The sequence below is a fragment of the Molothrus aeneus genome, chromosome 13 (assembly GCF_037042795.1).
Source record: "Molothrus aeneus isolate 106 chromosome 13, BPBGC_Maene_1.0, whole genome shotgun sequence".
NCBI classification, from domain to species: domain Eukaryota; kingdom Metazoa; phylum Chordata; class Aves; order Passeriformes; family Icteridae; genus Molothrus; species Molothrus aeneus.
In genome coordinates, this window is record NC_089658.1 from 5,977,948 (window position 1) to 5,997,792 (window position 19,845).

General features: G+C 42.8%; 1 protein-coding gene across 1 annotated transcript in view; it reads left to right on the top strand.

Annotated features, from left to right (window-relative positions):
- The window catches only part of THSD4 (thrombospondin type 1 domain containing 4), a 212,098-nt gene that overhangs the window by 15,673 nt on the left and 176,580 nt on the right, over window positions 1-19,845 (top strand). The window contains exons 3-4 of the mRNA XM_066558881.1: window positions 1,242-1,660; window positions 11,980-12,391. Of these exons, the coding sequence (XP_066414978.1) occupies window positions 1,242-1,660; window positions 11,980-12,391 (831 nt within the window). The remainder of the gene's footprint in view (window positions 1-1,241; window positions 1,661-11,979; window positions 12,392-19,845) is intronic.

Consider the following 19,845-nt stretch of genomic DNA (forward strand, 5'->3'; position numbering starts at 1 on the left):
GCCTGGAGAGGTATGGCACACATGTTTGTGGACAATGCCTTTTCTTGTCTCCCAGCTGAAGTGATGCATGTGGGTGCTTGTTGGTACAAAACTTGTTCAGAGTATTAATAAACTACTTAAAGGATGCTCATTTAAAAGAATGTTCTACATATTAATAACTGTGAGAATTAGATATTGGGAACCTGCTTAAAAACTTGTGATTCAACTAGTTGTTCAAGAGAAGCAAGAGAAAAACTGCAAGTTTGAGTACTTTGTTTATTGCAAAACACTGAGAAATCCTGACTCTATCTAGTTCCAAGGTGGCTAAACCTTGGAGATGGGGGTGGGTGATTGTAACTTCCTGGTTGTGCTGCTACCTGTCCAATCACAAGGTCAGGATGTTTAAAATATTTGGCTTGAAGAGTTAACTCTCTTTGTGGAGAGACCCTGCCCTTGCTAATCCTTCCTAGCTTCCTTCATGAGAAGGAATCTCTGCCTTTGGGCTTCTTTCTTTCACTTGCTTTGTGCTGCTGAATGGTGAGTATGGACTAAGTGGCACTGAACTCCAGACCAGCTATTTATCCCATCTCTTACTGAGATTTCTGTGAATGTAGGATTGAGTGGGTCATCCTGAAGTGGTAATGTGGGGACTGGGGTAAGAGTGGTAATATAAGAGTTAACTCCAGCAGCATTTTGGGTTGGTTGGAAATCAACCTGTCCTCTTACATCACTGCCTTTGTAAAAAGTTCCACATTAGATGGGAGTTCCTGAAATATTACTGCAACCAGCAGCACTCTGCATTGTTGAAGCGTCAGAGTGCAGCAGAGCAGTGAGCGTCTGTTAACCCAATTTCATTACCAAAAGTGACCTTATTTCCTGCTTTTGGTAATATTATAACACATTTCCAAGCTTTGCATCATGCAATTTTTCCATTGCTGAGAACAAAGAAAATCTATTTCTATCCAGATAGTCCAAAAGAAAAACCAAAAAATAACCCAACCCAAAAAACCAACCAAACAAAAAAACCCACCACAAAACCTAGAACCACCAACCCCAAACTTTTTGTCCCAATGGTTGATGGCTGTAGGAGACCTCCTCCTATACTGGCAGTCCTTTGGCAGGCAGGGAATAGCACAAGTTACTTCCGATGCCATTCCATTTCTCTTGAGAGTGGGGAGTGAAGGGCTGAACACCGAGGTGCTGGTGCTCCCCTCTTCCTCCGGTGTGCATTCCGGTTCCTAAGGCTGTCCTTGTGTCCGCAGGTGCCGCAGAGGATAGAGGAGCACGGCGATGGCGCCGAGGACAGCGGTGGAGTGCCGGGCCTGTGGGGCAGCTGGGGCCCCTGGTCCGCCTGCTCGCGGAGCTGCAGCGGCGGCGTCATGGAGCAGACGCGGCCCTGCCTGCCCGCCTATTACCGGGAGCGCGGCTACCGCCGCCCGGGCCGCCACTTCCCGGCCCCCGAGCGCGCCCTGCCGCACCCGGGCGCCCACCGCGAGGACTCGCTGTCCGCCTACCCCGGGCACGTCATCTCTGCCATCCGCACCTCCGTGCCGCTGCACCGCAGCGAGGAGCACCCCTGGGCGCCGCCGCGGAACAGCAGCAGCGGCCAGGGCGGGCGGGCGGCGCTGAGGGGCAGCCGGCACTCGCAGGGCCCGCGGCACAGCGCCAGGCCCGACAGCAGGTACGGGCTGGGCACGGCTGTGCCAGGCTATGCCAGGGCACCTGGGGCTTCCCACACCTACAGGGACCTTATTAGAGACCAAGAATGGCTTTTACAATGGTTACTGCCTTCTGCCTTACTGCCTTCAAGGCCCTCCCGCGACTACTTACATGATGTCCAAGGGCAGATGTCATTATTCAGGTTATCTCACTTCCCTTTAAAATTTGTATTGTGATTTCTTGAGAGGTTTTTCCTTTTCTGCTGTGCTCTCATTTGGCATTTCCATTAAATATCAGAACAAATAACTGTCTTATAATTGTATTCTTTCCTATTCTTCCTCCTATAGTTGTATTCTTTCTTATAATTCGTAACTTCAGCAGCCAGTCTGGTATTAATTCGTTGGAAAAAAAATTAACTTTTTTCATAAAGGATGGTCAACCATCTGTTGACTTTAGTTCTACTCAAGACTCTAGTTTTGTTTTATATTTCTATTTGTTGCCTTTTCGTTTTCTTTTTTTTCTTCCTACCACCTCTTTTAGCAAATTTTCCTGTTTGTTTAATACATAGAGTATTTTAAACACTGTATATGTTTTTATTAATTTCACAGTAATAGTCTTTAAGGCTGGGTGAAGCTGTGCTGTTACAAGTAATTCCAATTAATTTTCCGACTTGTGGAGAAACACTTCTTTATCCACTTAGATATCAGTCTATCAGATTTCTTTTATATATGTGTGAGAGGAAAATAGATGTGTTTCCAGTCTGGAGACTGAGCAGAACAGGCATGGAGATCCCCTGGGATGGAGCACTCTTTAAATGTCTGTTCTCTCTGTCTTTCCTCTGAATATGTATTCCAGCAGCTCTCTGGTTCTTTCCCTCTCAGCTCTCTTCTGGGAGATATGTGAAGAGAAGCTTTTTGGGGTAGCTGACAAGAACACCCAAACCCAATAAATCAGAAAACACCCCAGTTTCTCCCTGCAGACATAACCAAAGAAACCTTCCTTCATATCATCTGCATCTTTAAGATTCCTAGTGAAGCAGTCAATTGTAATTCCCTTTTTAAAGATACTTTGCTGTCCTTAGCAGCATAAGAAAGAATATTACCTTGAGGCAGTATTCCAGCCTGGCTGGAATAAGACAGTAGGTCTCTGTTGCTGCTGATCAAGACATTCTCAACCCCTGCAAGAAACTCTGTCCATAGAAAAGAATACTTGAAAACAGAATTAACCTGTAAAGCTCCTGCCTATCTCAGTGAAGCAAGAGTTTCAGAAATTGGGACCAGCTGTTCAGATGTTGGTCTTCTCTGGTGTTGCCAGTTTCCTATGTCCCTGCTTTGTCTTTCTGTCAAACCCATCCCAATGACAGCCCAGACCTGCTGAATACAAAGTCAGTGTAGCACTGATGGTCTCACAGAGTTCAGGGAGTGCCAGAGACAGGATTAGTAGTGTTAACATGAGTGCATTGAGGCAAAAGTCATACTTCCTTTTTTCTGTTTTCCTACTTAATAATTGGCTATAATGCACTTCTGTTCTGGGCTGTGCAGTGTGACAGCCCCGGGTTGTGGTGCATGGCTGGGTTATTGCTGGCATGGGAGCCTGGCCCTGAACTGTCAGCACAAAGCCATCCAAAGGCTCTGTGCTCTGGCTCTTGGCACCCCTGTGTCCCAGGGAATCCCAGCTGGCTCTGCACAGCCCCACTGCCTCTGCTGGCCTTCCATCCCCACGGGCTGTCCCTGCTGCCCTGGTGGCCTCTGCAGGCCAGCACAGGCTGGGAGGGTTTGGAGCAGTCACTGCAGGATTGGCTGGAACATGATCCTGACTGTGTGCAGAGCTGAAGCTGTGTTACTGCCTAAGAAAGGCCTTGCCATATGAAATATTAAAATGCTCACTTTCCTGTATGATGGAGGTGCTTGCTTTTGAAAATTCTTGTCCTTTCCTAAGCGCAGTGCAAGCTTCTGTACCACAGTTGATTTTCCACCCCCTCACACTCTGCCCCTTGGCAAAAGACTGGATTCAAGGTCAGTGTTTTAATCTTACTTGCATAATAAGTTATTTCCATCTTGTTTTAGGAGGTCCCTGGTGGCTTTAAAGCCTGTTGTATTGCATAACTTTCAGATTCCTTGGTGATGACTGTAAAAACAGAATGAGAACAAAAAATGTTATTTGAAAATGGAATCATATGAATGACAAACCTAATACTTTTTCTTGATTTAAAAAATCCAGAGTAAAAGCTTTCTTTACAAAGGAGATTACTGTTCCTATCAGGTATATGGAAAATGGATTTCAAAATGTGAGTGACTCTACACAGGATTTTTATACTGTAGAACTGCTTAGTGTTCACTAAAAGGGTGATATTGGAAATTCATGTCAGGCTGTTAAATAACACTTGTGTTTTCACAATTTGTACAGTCAGTGGAAACTTTTTGGGGTATTTCTATTTACTGTAGTGGACCTTGTATAAAAGCTGTAGTTTTAGCAGACTTCCATAAAACAATAAGAGAGGAATGGACATCTGTGACTGAGATAAGCTCACATTGATAACATGGCAGAACGAAATTGGAGGGCTTCCAAGGCAAAGATTTTCAACAGCAATAGCAGCCCTATACAGCAGCCCAGTGTGTTTGTATCATTTACCAGCAAGAGGAAGTGTTCTCTGCCTGCTTCCAAGCAGCTGACAAAGAACTGATTAGGGATTTTGTAGCGAAATCCAAAATAGAACTTGTCTGTCATAAAATTTTCTATACCTTGTCTTTGAAGGGGGTATCCACATTTTCAGCTTTTGAAACTTGCTTTAGTTAGGCATTAGAAACCAGGACTGCATGGGAAGTTCACGGGGAGTGAGGTTTGAGGTACTTGCAATTAGAAGCCTGGTTTAAAAAATTTCAGTGCTCCCCTGTTTAACTCTGCAGTAAGAAGTGTTCTTGCATGATTGAAATGTGTTAATTACAATCACTGGTTGTCTGCTGGCAGAGGCAGGGAGCCCTCCCCATCTTTGAAGAGCTGAGTTCCCTGTATCACATACTCGGTTTGTTATTTTTCACCTAGCTAAAGTGCATGAAGCACACACACACTAAGGACAAACAGGAAAGAGGAGATAGTGAAAAAATATTAAAGCATTTAGACAACTTTATTGAGAGGCACATACAGAAAAGTAATAAGGACATGCAGAAAGATAAGATGCTTTAAGAGAGAAAACACATCTTGAAAGGAAGTATTAATGGACTAGGTTTTAGTACTTCTTAAATGTTGCATTTGCAATTCTCTGTTTTGGTGATGGAGAGGACAGAACCACAATTCCTCACCAATGTGTTGAGTGTAGGCTGCCACCTTCACTTTTGCTTCACTTAGGCTTTGGTGGCAGAGCAGCAAACCTCAGTGTCCTCTTGTGTGAGCATGATATGTACTCTGGGGTCATAGGAACAGAAATCAAAAAACTAGAATTATCACCAGAATAATGAAATAATTCAAGCATTCTTGCATAAATAGTGCAAGTTAAAGAAGCATGTTAATAAGGAAAGGGTCTCCCTGAAGCATTTCTTGTGTCTTTGGAAGAAGAGTGAGAGGAAAAATTTGCACTGAGGAAATAATCCAAAAATCATTGACTTCTCACATGGCTCTAGCTCTGGGCCTTTATTCTGCTGCCAGCAGCTGACGTGCAAGTCTGCTCTGCTGCTCTGTACCCTGTGTAGGGTCAGTCTGCACTTCTGGGCCTTTCAGCAATGGAAAGGAAGAGTGCATCATTTCATGTCAAACCAGAATTTCCTTTCTGAAAGTATTTCTTTTGTCCCCTCTCACAGATGCTCTGACCAGGCAAATGTAGGTCACTCTGCTGGCAGGTCTACAGTTAACTTTTCAAAGGACAATTCTGTTGTTATTTCCTTAACCAGTAGCCACAGTGTTGTGATGCAATTTCTGTGACCTGTTCTAGTCAGTTCCGGTTCCTAGAGGTGGAAAAATGTGTGATTGCTGGACCTTCAGGTTCAAGAAGGTATTATTTTCTCAGGTACAGAAAGAACATAGAGAGAGAAGAATTGGGTCCCTTTATAAGGATAAATTTTCCAGAAAGATCTAAGAGCAGGCGTGGTAATCAAAGAATTCATGGTGGTAGCACTTGGGGGATTTAAAGCCATGTGAGGAAGGTGTTTATTTTCCTTCCAAATAAAATTCTGGCAATAATGCTCAAATGAGGGGTTTCTTCACAAAATAAGTAGCTAGTTGGGATAGCTCAGGTTGACTTTTTGCTGTCACACCTCTCATCTGGGTGTTAATCCCCATGACATGCTCTAGGTCTCATTATTACCAAATCAGTATCAGAAATAACCCCCTAACACAGTACAATAACTGCAAACCACCCAAGCTAGCTTATTCTTAATACTGAACATTTCACCCCTTTCTGAGCTGGGCTCACTGAAGGAGGAGGAGTGAGAGCCCTGCTGCTCTTTAGTCAGGTACCACTGAATTAGTGCCCCATCAGTGAGGGCTACAAACAGCCAAACCTCCCATAAAGGAGGGAAGGCATCTCAGCAGAGTTATGAGGGTACTTGCTTTGAATTTCTGCTGGTTTACCTGCCAACTGCATGGTTGCATTATTCAATCAAATCTTAAAGAAGAGGCTAAGAATTGCCTGGGATCAGAGGTATTATTGAAAAAGAGGATTGAAGTATTTGGGTTTGATTTTGAAATCCTATCTCAGTGTTGAAAGTCACATAAATGAGGTTATACAGCACTTGCTGAGAGATCAGTAAAAGCAAATATACTGAGTTATTGTACTGGGTATATTGCAGCTATGCTGAACTGGGGCATCAGTGCTGATCTCTGAGGATGGAAGATTTCATTTAAGATCGTCCACATACCATTAATTAAACCTGTTCCCAAGAAACAGTTTATTTAGTGACCTTATTGATTAATTTTACTGTCTCAGAAAAATGTAAATATCTTTTCCCCCTAATATGATGTAGAAATGAGAGCTTTTGTGGTGTAATGTGGTATAATCCATTTTTCTTCAGCAGAAACACTTTTTAGGCATTGTTGGTTACTCTGTGAATTCTAGCAGTTGAATTTTTTAGGACAAATATGCTCACAATGATTTTACTACTCTTATGTATGTGTGATACATGGGAAACAGTGCCTATCCACAAATCATGATGTGGTTACCAAAGTTACCATGAATGTAAAAAAGGCAGTTAGTTCCCTTGCTTTAGTTCATGGAAATGCCACTAGTGAGGTGCAGCAACAGCCTGCCCTGTTGAGCTGCCCTGCAGTGTGATGCTGAAGGGAGCAATGTGCTGGAGAGTGGCACAGGTTGGTGTCTGAAGGAGCAATGTGCTGGAGTGTGGCACAGGGAAGGGAGCAATGTGCTGGAGAGTGGCACAGGTTGGTGTCTGAAGGAGCAATGTGCTGGAGTGTGGCACAGGGAAGGGAGCAATGTGCTGGAGAGTGGCACAGGTTGGTGTCTGAAGGAGCAATGTGCTGGAGTGTGGCACAGGGAAGGGAGCAATGTGCTGGAGAGTGGCACAGGGAAGGGAGCAATGTGCTGGAGTGTGGCACAGGGAAGGGAGCAATGTGCTGGAGAGTGGCACAGGTTGGTGTCTGAAGGGAGCAATGTGCTGGAGTGTGGCACAGGGAAGGGAGCAATGTGCTGGAGAGTGGCACAGGGAAGGGAGCAATGTGCTGGAGAGTGGCACAGGTTGGTGTCTGAAGGGAGCAATGTGCTGGAGTGTGGCACAGGGAAGGGAGCAATGTGCTGGAGAGTGGCACAGGGAAGGGAGCAATGTGCTGGAGAGTGGCACAGGTTGGTGTCTGAAGGAGCAATGTGCTGGAGAGTGGCACAGGGAAGGGAGCAATGTGCTGGAGAGTGGCACAGGGAAGGGAGCAATGTGCTGGAGAGTGGCACAGGTTGGTGTCTGAAGGAGCAATGTGCTGGAGAGTGGCACAGGGAAGGGAGCAATGTGCTGGAGAGTGGCACAGGGAAGGGAGCAATGTGCTGGAGAGTGGCACAGGGAAGGGAGCAATGTGCTGGAGTGTGGCACAGGGAAGGGAGCAATGTGCTGGAGAGTGGCACAGGGAAGGGAGCAATGTGCTGGAGTGTGGCACAGGGAAGGGAGCAATGTGCTGGAGAGTGGCACAGGGAAGGGAGCAATGTGCTGGAGAGTGGCACAGGGAAGGGAGCAATGTGCTGGAGAGTGGCACAGGGAAGGGAGCAATGTGCTGGAGTGTGGCACAGCTCGGTGCCTCTGGCCCTGCTTTGCAGTGTGTGATGCTCTCTCCGAGGGCTGCCTGAGCTCTTGTGACCAAACATTTCACAGAGGTGTCTGCTCACTGCTGTAAGGCCAGTTTCTAGATCAGTGAGCAGGCAGGCATGCATTTTGTAACGTGAAACAGTCAAAGGGCTCCCTTCTCTCATTCATTCGTGTTTAAGTGATTTTCTCCAGATTGATTTGGAGCTGGTGCAAAGTGAGTACGTGGAATGCAGAGCAGCACAGGCTGTGGTGCAGTGGGAGTGGCAGTGCAGGGTGGCTTTTGATGGGAATCTGCCTGACTGCTGGGAGCTCTCCTTCTTGAGTAGGTGGAAACCTGTTCCCAGATCCAGTAGATCAGTCATTTTTGTTAAAAATGATTCCTGTCAAAGAATCTGCTAAAACACTGTGAGGTATGAACTCACTAACAGTTATGAACAGTATAAGACAGTTTATTTTGTGACTTAAGGAGGGGAAAAATTTATGGTGGAATCTTTTGAAAGTACACCTTGTTAACTGTGTGCCTAATAATATATAAAGCATGAAAGAAAATTAAAAGCAGTAGGAGGACAGGAAAGTAAATGATTGACTTGGACAATTGTAGGCCAGTCACAGTTTTGAATTATGGAGGAAATGCCATGGATTAAATGTGCATGTCTGAAATTATTTTAAGAACATTATCTAGTAATAAAAAATAGTACATTAAAAATATATGCCCATAGTGATCCTGTTAACAGAAACTTACAGAATAAGGACCAGTTTTTTTCCAATTTGACATTTTGTGTCTCCAGGGACTTTTCCATCTCCCCCCATTTTTTTTTCTTCATTATATTTAAAATAATTGAGTAATATTTCAATAGCTTCATTGCTGACAGGAATAGCTAATAAGTCACTTTCAGTTCTTCAGAAAAAGAATCAAGGCAATTCTGTACTAAATACTCAAACTGAGTAGATGGGTAGTGTCCTTTAAAACCTGTCAATTAATTACAGTAATGTAGTGCTGCAAAATAGATAATTTGCTATGATCTCAAGTGATAGGCGAAATATTGGCACACTTCTCCACAGAAATAGATTTAATTAAATTAATGTATGTCATTGATTCAGTTATAGACAATTTTGCCTAAAAAGCAGTTCTGTTAAAACTATGATGAGTAGAAGGGCTTAAATTTAAGCCAAAGAGCTTTGATAGGGATCTAGGGGGACTCAGCTCCTTTAGAAGTAATTTTCTAGCCAAAATCAAAGAACTGCAGTTTTGGAGTATTTTTTGAAATGGAAATAAATAACAGCAACACCAAAGCACAAATCAGTATAGTTTAAAAGACTTTTGCAGTAATAAATAATGTGGGCTATTTTTTGGGAAATCAAGTACAAATAACATTTGTAACCTGTCTTCTCTCTTTTCTTCCACTTTGATCCTGCACATGGAACCTCTGTTTCTGCTGATAGATCAGTGTTAAGTTCAGCTGGAGTAGGTGCTAGCTCTGGGCTGTTGCTGTGCTGATAGGGCACAAGCACAGCCAGCAGCAATGCAGAGAATGGATTATGGGCAGCTGCTGAATTCCTGAGTGAGGAGAACCTGCAAGAACCTGGAAAATGCTGAGCCCTGGGCACCCTGAAATGCAGCTGGACCAGGCTCACTGAGGACAGGGGTTTCCTTAGCATGTTAGAGGACTTTAATGTTCATTCCAGGACAGGACTCCTGGTAAAGGAAGCCTTTGAAGGTTTTGAAAAAAGCTTCAAACTTGACCAAACTCTACACAAAATTAAAAGAAAGGTCTAGGTGTTGTTTTTACTCTATCTGAGAATCTGTGGTGAGATTCTGTTGTCTTTCATTAGTGTGATTGTTGTGACTGGGAATACAGGGATGAAAATCATCTCCCTCTGGTTGTGGCATTATTTCTGCCAATAGACAAGAGAAAATCTAGGGGGGAAAAAAATCTGTAATTCGTATGCAGTTTTTTTCTCCTTATCCCTGGTGAAACTGGTGGCTGAAGGTTGTTACCATTCCAAAACATTTCACTGCTTCTGAAGAAATCATGTAAGGTTGTGAATTGAAAATGGGAGCAATCAGAAGCTTCTTTGGGTTAATTCTAAGGAAACTTTCCAGCAGTTGTACAACAAGTCTTCCTTGTTGTCATAAATGAGTGGTTTTGCTAATGTTCACCCTTGCAGTTTTTCATTTACTAGAGAAGTACTTTGATACTAGGAGATAAGATAAATGAAATGCTGAAAAGCTCATGGAAATACATTCTTTATTCTGCCTGACATCAGAACAGAAAGAAAACGAGTTATGCTTCAGCTGGAAGTAAGCCAGGGAACCTTCATTTAGAGGCAGTGGGAGAAATATAAGGAGAGAGGAAGTGATGGAAAAAGGGAAAAAATGAAAAAGGTATGTTGGAGAAAGGCTGTGTAAAGAGCACTTCAGAGAAGAGGTGGAGGCCCAGGAAATTTGCCATCTTACCTGTGTATTTTAAAGATACTGTATATCCTTAGTTCAAAGAGGGTTTCTATTCAGTATAAATAACCAGCCCACCAGCTCTGAAAGTGCTTCAGTCTTGAAGACCACTTGAGGTTCAAAGCACTGTTCTTAGCATGAGGTCTGTGAGGCAGTGATAATGCACTGATTTGCCAAGGCACACGTTTGCTTATAGCTAAAATTAGAAAAAGCTGCAACAACCAAATTCCTTTTTGACACTGCAAATGTGCTAAGAGGGTCCAGTTTCTATTATTCACTGACATATTCTCAGTATGAGAGAAATTGTTAGAAGTTACAACAGTAAAAATGCCTCATCATCATCATGTTGCTACGACTCTTACATTAACAGCACAAAACCTGATTTTCTTACTTGTCGGGGCAAATACATTTTTTGAAATAAAGCATATATTTAGGTTGGCTTAAGTTTAAAGGGGCCCATCATTTTTGTTATCAAAGTGCTAAAGAGATTTGTCTGAGCAATCAAAGAGGTGTATGTGTATATGAGAATTATGCCCAAAGAAAGGAGATTGTCAGGTCTGCATTAAACAGCTGTTAGGCCTCTGCTGGAGATGAACACAGTAGATCAGAGATGTCTGCTGGCTGTGGGCTGACATGAATTATGTAATGCTTTTCTACAAATATTTTTCTGTTAGGCATTAATTTACCTTTAGATGGTAACTCCACTCTTGGTGGCATTTTCCCCCCTTTTTGTCCTACTTGACTGCAAATATTATTGAGTACTTGCTTTCCTCTTAGCCTGTCTTCTCTTCTTCTAGCCTAGGGAGCAACAGAAAAAATAATTCTGTGTAATCTCACTCTTGTTTAGGTCTGGCTAAGTAGGACAAGGCTTAGGGGTTCTCTTTCTTTCCTCTCCTGTATAGTTATGGGAATCTTTTCTTTCCTTCCCTTAATACCAAAACCCATTCTACTGCTCTCTCTGCTGTAACTACCAAAAGCTTCCCTCAACAATGACTGTCATGCTCACAGAGCAGATTAACAGGGATAAACAGTTCAAGAGTGCTGGTTGCTTATCTGCCAGGGCAAATCAGCACTCTGGTTCACACATCTTGAGCCAGGAAGATTGAGTAAAAGCCCCACGTGGCCATAAGGCTGGAATGGGAGGTAAATGACTTCCAGGGTTCCCAGCTAGCAAGAGTCCTGGGAGAATATAAGACTTGGGAAGAAAACAAACCCAAATGAAAACAAACCCAGAGAAAGGTCCCTTTGATCTAGGGGCTGTCTGACATCTGTAGCACTTCTGTTTCTAGAAAATAAGTATGTCAATTTATAATCTCTGGTTTTCACTGGAGTTCAAGTCTGTTTTGCATATATATTAAAACAGAAGTGTATTTTATGTACAGAAAGAAAATTATTTTTCTTTAATGGTGTCTCCCTTCCTGAGCTGCACATGTCACCCAGAATAGCTGCATTCACTCATGGCTCTGAACTGGAAGAAATGGTTTTTTGCCAACTTACTTGTCAGACTGCAGTGATAGGATCAAGGCCTTCTGAAATTCCTGATACATCAAGCTAGACTACATCTTGTTCATACTTATAATAAGTCCTGTAAATACCTAAGTGTTCCTTTGCTTATGGAGTCAATAACTGTTTTCTCTTTCTCTCTGTTTTTAGAAGCAGAAACAGAAATCCCATTGGTCCAGGGAAGTATGGCTATGGGAAGGTGCCGTACATTTTACCTTTACAAACTGACACTGGCCAGCAGCCCCAGAAGCTGCGGCGGCAGCGCCAATCGTCCAGGAGCCACCTGTTCCAGCAGAGCCCGAGCCTCCTGAACCCCTACAGCCAGGCTGCTGCTCCTTCCTTGCAGCATGGCAACCTCTACCAAGAGCCAGGGGGGCCTCAGGCAGGACACCCGGTCCTGGGGCCCTCGGTTTATCAGTCCCCTTCATTCCCTGTGTCTCAGAGCCTGTTCCACGGCGGTGACTCCAGCCCTCAGGCCCTGCAGGGCCAGCCCCAGCCCCAGAGGGCTGCAGCCATCGTGTGCATTGGTGCCTACAAGCAATACAAACTCTGCAACACAAATGTAAGTCTGCTTTTCCTGTGTTTCGTGTGTTTGACAGCTGTTGGTTTTCCCTAGTATGCAAAATGTTCACCTAATCATCAAGTTAAGTTGAATTTTTTTAAAAATTAATTTAATTATTATTTTTGTGAAGTTATTTTAGAGTGTCTTGGGGAATACTGAAAATAGATCTGTAATATTACAGTTACCTAATACTGTACCTTCAAGGGCTTTAATCAGTCACTTCATCTACCAATATGTAGAGTTCTAATTTGATGAAACCCAGGAGCATGAAGGAATTTGAGATAAGTATAGTAATTGAGAGAGGGACAAACATTGGCTGAACAATGTCAGAGAATGCAATACTGGTGGAAAATTTTAGTTGTACTCGTGCTGAAGGGACAAGGGAATGAATTAAGTGTAAATTTTCCACTTTCATTCAGTGTTGTGATGTTATTTTGATTTTTGTGTGATGAATGTGGATTTTAATGGTAATTCTTAAGTATGTGATTCACAGTGGTGAGGAGTGGAGCACGTTGGGTTTGCATGGCCAGGTTTTGGTAGAGGGGAGGGGTGGGGTGAATGCAGGTGTGGCTTCCCTGAGAAGCTGCCAGAAGCTTCCCCCATGTCCGACAGGGAAGCCAATGGCAGCCAGCTCCAGGATGGAGCCACTGCTGGCCAAGGCCAAGCCCTTCAGGGATTGCAGTACCATCCCTGTGATACTGTATGCTGAAGGGAGAAAGCTGTTGTGCAGCTGTGAGGTAGCCAGAGGAGAGCAGAGTGAGAATGTGTGAGAGGAACAGCCCTGCAGAGGCCAAGGTCAGTGGACAGGGAGGGGCAGGAGGTGCTCCAGGCCCTGGAGCTGAGATTCCCCTGGAGCCTGTGGGGCAGCCCACGGTGCAGCTGCCCTGGCCCTGCAGCCCATGGAGGGCACTGGAGCAGGGGGTGCCCTGAGGAGGCTGTCACCCCATGGAATGGCTGTGCTGGAGCAGGTCCTGCCAGGAACCTGCAGCTCCATGGACAGAGAGGGGCCCACACTGGAGCAGGTTTGGTGGCAGGACTTATGACCCTGTGGGGACCCATAGAGGAGCAGTTAATGAAGAGCTGTAGCCATGGGAAGTGCTCACATTGGAGGAGTTTCTGGAGAACTGTGTCTCATGGGAGGGACCCTGTGCTGCAGCAGGGGAAGGACTCTTATCCTTGAGCAGCAGCAGAATCAACCTGTGCCGAGCTGGCCACAACCCCTGTGCCGAGCTGGCCACAACCCCTGTTTTGTCTCCCTACACCACTGAGGGAAAGAGGTAGAGCTGGGAAGAAGGGAGGGCTAGGGGGAAGGTGTTTTTAAGATTTGTTTTACTTCATGCTCTGATTTTGATTGGTAATAAATTCACTCAGTTTCCCCAAGTCAGGTTTGTTCTGCCCATGACAGTAATGGGTGTGTAATCTCTCCTGATCCTTATCTCAACCCCTTAACCCTTTGTTATATTTTCCATTCCCTGTTCAGTTGTGCTGGGGAGTGATAGAGTGACTTTAGTGGGTACCTGTCACCCAGCCTGGGTGAAACCACCGCAGTCACTGACAGGCCTAATGTTTTTCCATGAAAGAAACTGAAAATGGAGTTTGGATAGGCCATGTTAGGAAAACTGTCTACTTCTCAGTCCCATAAGATGAGGTTATCCCTTTGTGAGTGCTAGTCATCTTCCAGACAGCATTTAGAGACAGCTCCCAGTAGCCTGGGCCACTCCAGTGCCTTTCTGTGGCGCTCTGTGCATTCTGTTTCAGCTGATACTTTTACCAGCATTCACTTCTACGTGCTTTGATTATAACTTCTTAATTTATTGGAGCGAAAATCTGTTCTGTGTTAATTTTTAAATAAAACTTAATCTGTTATTATTTGGTTCAGAATGTTTTTCTGGGTGTAGCTGCATGCTCCAGGCAGTCTCCCATTGTATGTGGGAGGCAAGTGAGGTTTTGTTCTTTGTCCCCATTAGTGGTTTTCATCCTGCTAAAATTTCCAGTTTCTGCCTGTGCCCTTTTAGTATTTCCCAAAGTATGTCTTCCTAGTATGTTCTTCTTATTTATCCTGCTAGTCTAACTTAGTGTTGCAAAGATGCAGAAGTCTGTATTTGGATATTAAAAGCAGAATATTCAGGAGAGATCTGGATAAGTTGACATGACAGGCCATATTTTTTTGGATGGGTGAACATCTGATTCTTCTGTCTCCTAGAAATCCTGATTTGTTTAGTGAAACCTGCGTAGTGGAATATGTAACAATGGAACACAGGATAACAAAACCACAACCTAAACAAATCAGATGAGTTCCTTTTTGCTTCTTTGTTATGACTCTTGCTTTGTTTATGAATAAAGTCCATTGATTGAGACTGGAGCAGTTGATTGAAAAGACCTAATGTCAAGAAAGCTTTAGTGTATTTGTCTGGAATGGAAAACATGAACGGCTAATTTGAGCCTCTGAGAATAGTCTCTGGGACAAATTCCTCTTTCGAAAAACACTTTCTGTTTTTTGAAGGAAATGGGAAATGACCTTAGTGCATGGGCATTAATTTGGAAAGTTTTCTGAGCTAAATTTGCTCACTGTGTCCAAGCGATACACAAATGTCCCAGTCTTTATTTCATCCCTCACACATCAGTGCACAAAGTTGGACAGTATTCTGCCTGACTTAATGTGACAAAATTGTTTCCAGGGAAAGGTCTTTTAAGAGGGCAAGGGGTAAGAGATGAGGAAGTTAGAAATGAGGTGGAAGAAAGAAGCAATCTGAGATTGCCAAGGTATGGAGAAGGAAGGTTCGTAGAAAGCGTTTCTTGAGAATCGCAAATGGGCTGGAGAGTAGAGGGCAGTGAGCTTGTGAATTGGACAGTGGTTGGACAGGTCAGCATGGTTAGTGGTTTGGCCAGTGGCAGATTTCTTTTGATAGAAGAGAACAGGAGTGAAAATATTTTCATGTTAGTTTTAGAATCTGCTGTTTAAACACAAGAATTCAACTGATGAAGAGGAAACACAGATGAGCACACTGCTGCTGCTCTTTGCCATTGTTGCTTGTATAAATACAATTATAAAGAAATCTGTAGTACAGGAGATTTAATAGCAAAGAGAAATTGTAGCTGAAGTAGCTTCTCCTAGCATAGAACTCTACATAATGATATTCTTTATTTAGTAATGTTTCTGTTACCCTTGGAGAGGCTGTAATTGCTATTCAGGGTTATTTTGCTCCCCAGAATGTGGTAATTAATGTAATTATAAAAAAGAAGTTGCTAAGAACAGTTGTAGTATAAGGCCAGGATGAGAACAAAACAAGGCTGATAGTGTTTCACTTTGTTTGCTTGTTCTTCCTGATTAAATGCTTCTGCACGCGGGCTTTAATTTAATTTATCAGCAGTGACATGTACCAGTGGTCTTGCCAGCAAGCAGAGAACAGTATATTTTTATTTCTTTCTTTTCTTTGATTCTTCCTGGAGCATACCAAAACTGAAAATCTCATTTATTGGAAGTATTCTGTTAACCCTTATCCTGGTATTTGGCCACTCCCTCTACAGTTTCTCCTGAGGGCAACTAATTAATAACAAATTAAGTTAATCTGCCTTGGTCCATTAGGTCATTTCCTCATTATTGTACATTTATTGTTTTTTCATTGATAGCTGAACTCATTTCACATGACTGACAGATTGATTCATTAAAGGTAAACTTGTGAGGTTTGGTTAGGGAGAGCCTGGGAAGTGCTTGTATTTGTTCAAGTGTTCCTGCAGGTCATTAAACCTATTTTCTTATTATATAAGTGGCTTCCCCTGTTCAGCACCTTGCATGCAAGCTCACCTCAGAACACACAGCTGCCTGTCACCCTCTTTGGCAGGAAACAGGCAGCAAACATCTCTCCTTACCTCACAAACAGCTCTGGCTGATCTAACTGAAACCATAAGCTACCTGCAATACAACAGGATTCTTCCAATGTGGTCTCAATTCCTTCAGAAATAGGGAAGCGGTGAGTAAATCTCCCTTATTTCCCCCTGCATTAAAGGAGAAGGGATTATATGCATGTGTGGTTGAAATAGAGTTTGAATTCAACCTTCTTTGTGTGGTTTGTCACCAGAACAAAGGAAGCAACTCAAATGGAGCATTTGTTTACTGAGCACTTTCTGTAATTAATTGTCTCAAGCACTGCCAAGTCACTACTAGCTCTTCATGAGTGCCTGAACGTGTGAGAATGTATTTGTGAACCAACACCAGGCTGCAGGTCTCCTGGACAGGGTACACAAGGAGGCTTTCAGGCTTCTGGATATTCCAGACTACCTAAGGTAGCTTCATGACAGTGGCACATGACTGATGCCAAAAATGGTGGCAAGCATCAGCTCTTTATTAGTTCCCAGTACAACTTTTTGTACACTTTTTCTCACATGCATAACACCTGTGTGCCCTTTTACTTTTCTCTTGTGGTTGGTCAGTACACATCAGCATTCCAGGCTTCTTCTCCTTCTGTGCTGGTCACCTGCCTTACACATCTGCACCCCATTAGGGATGAGGCTTGGCCCCATTCCTGTTCTCCTACAATCTATTTCTATTCTCTCATAGTTTCTGCATGAAGAGTGATACCTAATAGATGTAAAATCTGAGTTTTCATTAGCTATGGCTTGAGGTGTGAATTTTTGGCCAAATTCATATAGGACTTTGGAACAGTCAAGGTAAAATGTATGAAAGAGTAACTCCTGAGGGCTCAGTGAAATATTTATTAATGAAATTTTGCTGAGCACGTCCAGTTCCATTCCCAGTTGCTAGTCTGCCACTGGTCCATGTGGATTACTGTCATGTCTCCAGTTACAGTGTGCTGTTTTTCTCAGTATTTGATGTGACTGGTGTCTAGCAAGAAGCCAGGTGTGTTGTGAAGCAGTATCTAGATAGGATCAGAAGACAGTGACTGCTTTTACTTTCTTGGCCTGCCTCTCCAGCTGTGCCTGCTATTCATGTGGTAGCACAGCTATGGAAAACCTGGCTTTTGGTTCTGAGTAAGAGTCCTCTGTTGGATCTGTTGCTCTTGCATGCAGAGCTTTTGAAAATGGCACCTGAGCAGGGAATGGGAAATACCTGAAAAGACAATTTTGGAAATGGAAAGAGGTTTTACAGTAGAAGAGATGAGGTGAGGTAAAAGACTCAGGATCAATCCTCAGCTCTGTCAAGATGGGACAAATTAAAATATTTGATTTTCCAAAGAGTCTTATTGATGATAGTGATGCTGAGTTACAACTGTGCCACTGAAAGGCTTTTTTTGGATGCAGAATCCTAATTAAATAGAATTACAATGTTCTGCAGGAATGTGTTGAGTCCATTAAACAGTGATGTGCTTTTCTGTCACCAAAGGATATAGGTAGGCATTGGCAGGCTCCCCTGGCACCTGGGATCTTGGCCCATTCACCAGCTCACTGGTGTTCTGCCCAAGCAGTTTTGAAAATTTTCCACTCTATAGAAACTGAAACATTTCCAGTGCTTCAAGTTTTAGCTAAGGTAGAAATGGAAATGTTTAATTTTGTATGGGACTGAAAATATAATTCCCAGACAGGTCTTTTCAGAATTGATATGGGGTGCTGCAAGTGTGCACTCTTTAATGTAGTTGGGATGCTCACACATTGAGGTGAAGACTAACAAAAGCCTATGTATTTCTTGGGTGAACTTTTTTTTTTTAGACTGAAAAGCCCCTTGTTATTCCCAAGGAGTTACTGTAGGGTTTATTTATTCTCCTTTTGAGATTTGTATAGAGTAGGTGTTTGACATAAGTGGCAAAGTGGGGTTAAGATGACATATCTTTTCCTGAGGAAATTTAAACTTGACTTTATATGAGGAATTTTCCATGCAAACACTGTGGGATTGTGTGTAGGTTTGGTAGTCTGACATTCTGTGGGTGTATAGGAAACTTATTGAAAGCTTGCATTGCTTTGGGCTGTACTGTCCTTCTTTTTGAATGTTTTGCTATTTGCAGCAGAGGTGTGTAAATATTAATTCAGAATGATTTGTCACCAGTACAGGCTGAACTTACCAGAGGCTGGCACAGAGGTATTCCTTGTAAAGGGTCTCATGTAGTTTGATCAGTTGTCATTTGTGTACAAAAGAGTCACAGAGAGACATCTTTGATGGAGCTCTTGGACCACAATTGTTCCCTTTGTATCTCTGCACTGTGGTTATGTGACATCCCCTTCAACATCTGAGAACCCTGTCTTAGAAAGCATTGTGCATGATGACATTCTTATTAGAGCTTAAATAATTATGGGAAACTCTCTGCTCTAAGTCATCAGGAAAAGTATGTTGAGGTAACTTTAAAAGCTCTCTCCAAGAGTTTTATTGTGCAAGTGTGCTCTGTACTTGTGACAGTAACACAGAGTTGGCTGTTTTACATAAGGTCATTATTACTAGGTTAATTACTTATTAATGTAGTAAAATGTTCATAGTAAGTTCAAAATCACACAATTCAGAAAACCTTGATGTCTAGAGGTTTGTTGGTTTTAATTGAAAATTGAGTTACTTAGTTTGATCAATAAATCTAATCCACTTTAAACATCTAGGAGTCATGGCCTGTTGAGACACGAACTAATAAAGCACAGACCAAAAGGAAAAGGTGCAGGTGAGAATTTGGAAATTTATACATGGCTATAGCCAGGTCCTGTATTCTCCAGGTTAGGGAGGAGTGACCAGTGGGATCTGTAACATTCTTATGGATGAGCTCTTTGACTTTTTTCAAGGGCAGTGAGATATAAATAAAATACAGTAGAGCTTAGGATAGAATAAACACCTTAAGGCCATAAAACAGAAATATTCCACTGGAAAACAAAGGTTGAGAGCATGTATCAGTGATAAAAACCTACTAAATGTGTCAGTTAGCCAGTCCATACATTCACTGTCATTGATATGTTTGGGATTTACCTTGAATGCTCTGGGAGCTGAATTTTCCATGGACTCTGTCAACTTCCCAATATGTATTTTTTTTGTTTTTTTAATGCATAAGAGTACTTCAGAAGCTATGGTTAACAGTAGTACTTCAGTATTTTATGGTACTGCAGGAAGCATTGAGCTGCCTTTTTCTTCTGTGAGGTTTATTTTGCAGTTCTGGGCCTGTTGCATGATGTAGCTGGAGAAGTCTGCCTCCAGTGGAGTGAATTTGTGTCTGTGCATAGCTGAAGATTCAGACTCTCATTTTTGTGTAATGGCAGTGTGACAGAAGAATGTTAAAAATTCATCTAAGTGCCTCAAAATCAAAATACAAATCAGTTGCCTAAAGCTCTTCTTTCCTAACTTCCTGGTGAACTTTGAATGGGAGGTTTCATATAGCAGTTGGAATTGTCTGAGAAGTTACCTTGCTAATTCTTGGAATAAATGGAATACATGTGTCTTGGAGAAGAGGAAAGAGGAAAAAGATCCACAGTTATTCCATCACTTCATCAGTTATGAATAGCAGCATTAGCACTTAAAATCCTGTGGAGTG